At 37.5% G+C, this 3,936-nt stretch overlaps 1 protein-coding gene across 1 annotated transcript; it reads left to right on the forward strand.

Moving 5' to 3' along the window:
• Positions 1–491: 491 nt before the first annotated feature.
• Positions 492–2,944, forward strand: LOC131602743 (uncharacterized). Its single transcript, XM_058874921.1, has one exon. It carries the CDS (start codon positions 992–994, stop codon positions 2,723–2,725), a length of 1,734 nt encoding a protein of 577 aa, XP_058730904.1. The 5' UTR covers positions 492–991; the 3' UTR covers positions 2,726–2,944.
• Positions 2,945–3,936: the final 992 nt, after the last annotated feature.

The following is a 3,936-nucleotide window of genomic DNA, read 5'->3' on the forward strand; positions in this document are numbered from 1 at the left end:
AATTCATTCGAAATTAATTTTTTCAGCGCAAAACCAAAAACTTGTTAAGAATTGATTATAATTTTAAATTTGAGTTTAGATTTTTTTATTCCAGCTAAAGGTACTTAATAATTTATAACTTAATCTAAAAATCAGACTCTGATACAATTTATTAATTTAATTTGGAGGGTCAAACACATTTTTAAGAGTAACACATTTTTGTGCGAAAACATATTATATTTATAAAAAATTTTAAAGTGATAGGTGAATGAATTCTCTAAATTATAAATGATTAAATTTTCAAATTTCTAACTAATGTAAAACTTTCCTAATCACACTTGTAATTTTTTTTAAGAAAACATAAATTAATTTACTCAAATCCGAATCAATTTTTTATAACCAATTCACTTAAAATATATTTTTACCCCAAAACAAAAAAGACACTATGCCTCACTTTGTTCCATCCTTTTCATTCCTATGTTGAATTAATCTTATTCAATACCCATATGCACATACATACAAAACAATGTTTACAAGAAACACTTTCCATTCTAAATTCCAAATAAACACCACCTAATCAACTCTCCTCCATTGTTTCCCTTCAACACACCTCACAAGATCCCACCTCCATCTTTTCTACATCCACACCCAACTTCTCTTCCACTTTTCACCACTTCTAATTACACATTTGCACTAACAAACAAAACCCACCATAAAACATCACACATTATAATCAACACCTCTAAAGGGTATTTCAGTCAATTCCCATGCTACACTCCATCTCTGTATCACCCGTATCAACTGTATTCTAAAGGATAAGCTTAGATCTCCAGAAAAAAAAACTCTCTCTCTTTCTCTCTCTAACACTTTCTCTCTCTAAAATCTCTTAAAATAGTTACTCAGATTCTTCAATAACTGAATCCAACGTTTTCTTGCCGGAATAGTTTTCTTCTTCGCCGGAATATTTTTCTTTGCCGGGAATGGTTGTTCTTAGCAACTACTGAGAACGGAAATGGGTGATGAAGAGTTAGACAGAGAAACCAACCTGGCCGGAGTACCTACCGGAGCTTCCCGTCTCCGGCGGGCTGTGGAACTCATTTCTTCATTACTATCCCTTTCTCTGTCTATCAGAGTCTTCGCCGGAAAATGGCAACTGATTCGGAACAAGCTTGAGGAGCTTCTTTCGGGTTTAATCGCCGCCGAGAATTGCGATTCCGGTGAGAACCCGTCGTTATCGAGGTTAGTGACTTCGATAGTTGCGACTGTAAATGAGTGTCACGATCTAGGTCAGCGTTGCGTCGATGTTGCGTATAGTGGGAAGTTGTTGATGCAGAGTGATTTGGACGTGGCGTTTGCGAAGCTTGATGGGGTTGTGAGGAGGCTTTCGGAGATATATAAAACGGGGATTTTGACGAATGGGTTTGCGCTTGTGGTTTCAAAACCGAGTCTTGGTGCTTCTAAGGAGGATATGAGGTTTTATGTGAGAGATGTTTTGACGAGGATGAAGATTGGTGATATGGGTATGAAGAAAATGGCTTTGAGGAATCTTCTTGAGGTTGTGGTTGAGGATGAGAAGTATGTGAAGGTGATTGTTGTGGATGTGAGTGATGTTGTTCATGTGCTTGTGGGGTTTTTGGGTTCTGGTGAGGTGGAGATTCAAGAGGAGAGTGCTAAGGTTGTTTCTGTGGTTGTGGGTTTTGATTCGTATAAAGGGGTTTTGGTTAGTGCGGGTGTGATTGCGCCGTTGGTTCGGGTTTTGGATTGTGGGAGTGAGTTGGGGAAAGTTGCGGCCGCAAGGTGTTTGATGAAATTGACGGAGAATTCGGATAATGCTTGGGCTGTTTCTGCTCATGGCGGTGTTACTGCGTTGTTGAATATTTGTGGGAATGATGATTGTAAAGGGGATTTGGTTGCTCCTGCTTGTGGGGTGTTGAGAAATCTTGTTGGTGTTGAGGAGGTTAAGAGGTTTATGGTAGAAGAGGATGCTGTGGCGACGTTTATAAGGCTTGTGAAATCGAAGGAGGAAGCGATTCAGGTGAATTCGATAGGATTCATTCAGAATATTGCCTGTGGAGATGAGTTGATTAGGGAAAAGGTGATTAGAGACGGCGGAATCCGAGCTTTGTTACGTGTTTTGGATCCGAAATGGTCGTATTCTTTGAAAACAAAGGTAATAGCAATGAGGGCTATTGAAAGTTTGTGTTTTACATCATCTAGCTCTGTAAGTATTTTAATGAGTTACGGTTTCGTGGATCAATTACTATATTATGTTCGAAACGGTGAAGTTTCAATTCAAGAGTTGGCATTGAAAGTGGCGTTTAGATTATGCGGAACATCCGAAGAGGCTAAGAAAGCAATGGGCGACGCCGGTTTCATGGCAGAGTTTGTTAAGTTTCTGAACGCAAAATCATACGAAGTTCGCGAAATGGCAGCTGAAGCACTCTCTGGCATGGTCATGGTACCTCGAAATCGGAAGCGATTCGTGCAGGACGACCATAACATAGCCCTGCTTCTGCAATTGCTCGATCCAGAAGAGGGAAATTCAGGTAACAAGAAGTTCTTAATCTCAATCTTAATGTCATTGACAAGTTGCAATAGTGGGAGAAAAAAGATTGTTACTTCTGGTTATGCCAAAAACATAGACAGACTAGCAGAAGTCGAAGTTTCTTCCGATGCTAAAAAACTTGTCAAGAAACTATCCACAAACCGGTTCCGCAGTATGTTGAACGGAATCTGGCACTCATGAATGTAGTTCATTCATCAATCATTTTTTTTCTTAACTGTATATTTAATTTACTCTAGTGTCTTAAAAGTTTTGCTAATTTGTTTATTATTATGCCTCTTGAATATGCTTTCTGTTAAATTTCACTGGCCATGTCTTGTCCATGAAAAAAACAGTAGCACACACCATTATGTTGATTGTAATCAAATTTATTTAGTGAGATACCATAAAAGCTTTGTTGTAGATTTTCTTGAGGATACTCTACTCTACTCTACCATTGCTGTGAGACAATTACAAGAAGAAAACAGAAAACAACATAATTACATGTTACTGTTATTTCTCCACCTACCTAACTCAGTTTTTGTTTGGAAGGGTTACAAAAATGTTTTATAGTTGTAAGCATTTGTGAATTTGTGAATAGTGTGGTACCACCACATGGGGAAGACATAATACATCTACATCAAACCTTGGTAAGCATGTGAGTAGTGTTGTCAACATTGCATTTCTATATCCAGCATTATATAATATAAAAGCAGATAGTGATAGATGAAGTTTCCATCTGTAATGTTTTTTGTCTCTTTGTAAAGTTTTGTACTTTGTTCTATCTACTTCTTAGTTGTTTATTCATTACTATCAAGGTTGTAAACAAACATGACATTTGTACACATGTTTTTTGGTTGTCAACTCTTTAAGATAAGATCAATGAATGATCTCATTGATCATACATCATTATATAGTAATTTACATTGCCCTTGTGTTTTTTTAATTACTTTTACTTTGCTTTAAGTAATTTGTCGTGTGAATTGTGAAAGTGCAAGCTCCTAAAAGTGGGAAATTGTGTTTATGTTGCGTGTATGTAACCAATGCTTGCGTGAGTGGAGAATGGGAAACATGTGAATGTGCAAATCTAGGGGAGCTTTTACTAGCTAGCAGGAGCATGGAAGGCTTGGGAATCTCGTGTCTTGAAACAATTTCCAATTCAATGAAATCTTGAAATATGCTAGTAGGAGTACTTCATTTGGTTCAACCCATATTCTTATAACAGGACCGGAAATTGAACCAGGTCAAGTTGACTTGGGTCCTTTCTACAGGATTGTGAACTAGCTATTCAACCTGACTTGGTTCTTTTCTATAGGATTGTGAACCAGCTATCAAACTCGCTGGTTGTCGGTTGAGTGAATTGGATCGATCGTTCTGGTCCGGGTTTGTTAACATTGAATTATTCTGATTTTTAT

The sequence above is a fragment of the Vicia villosa genome, linkage group LG5 (assembly GCF_029867415.1).
Source record: "Vicia villosa cultivar HV-30 ecotype Madison, WI linkage group LG5, Vvil1.0, whole genome shotgun sequence".
Classification (NCBI taxonomy): domain Eukaryota; kingdom Viridiplantae; phylum Streptophyta; class Magnoliopsida; order Fabales; family Fabaceae; genus Vicia; species Vicia villosa.

Bases quoted from the DNA above. Each gene is read 5' to 3' on its own strand.
- LOC131602743 (XM_058874921.1), top strand. From the start codon at position 992: ATGGGTGATGAAGAGTTAGACAGAGAAACCAACCTGGCCGGAGTACCT.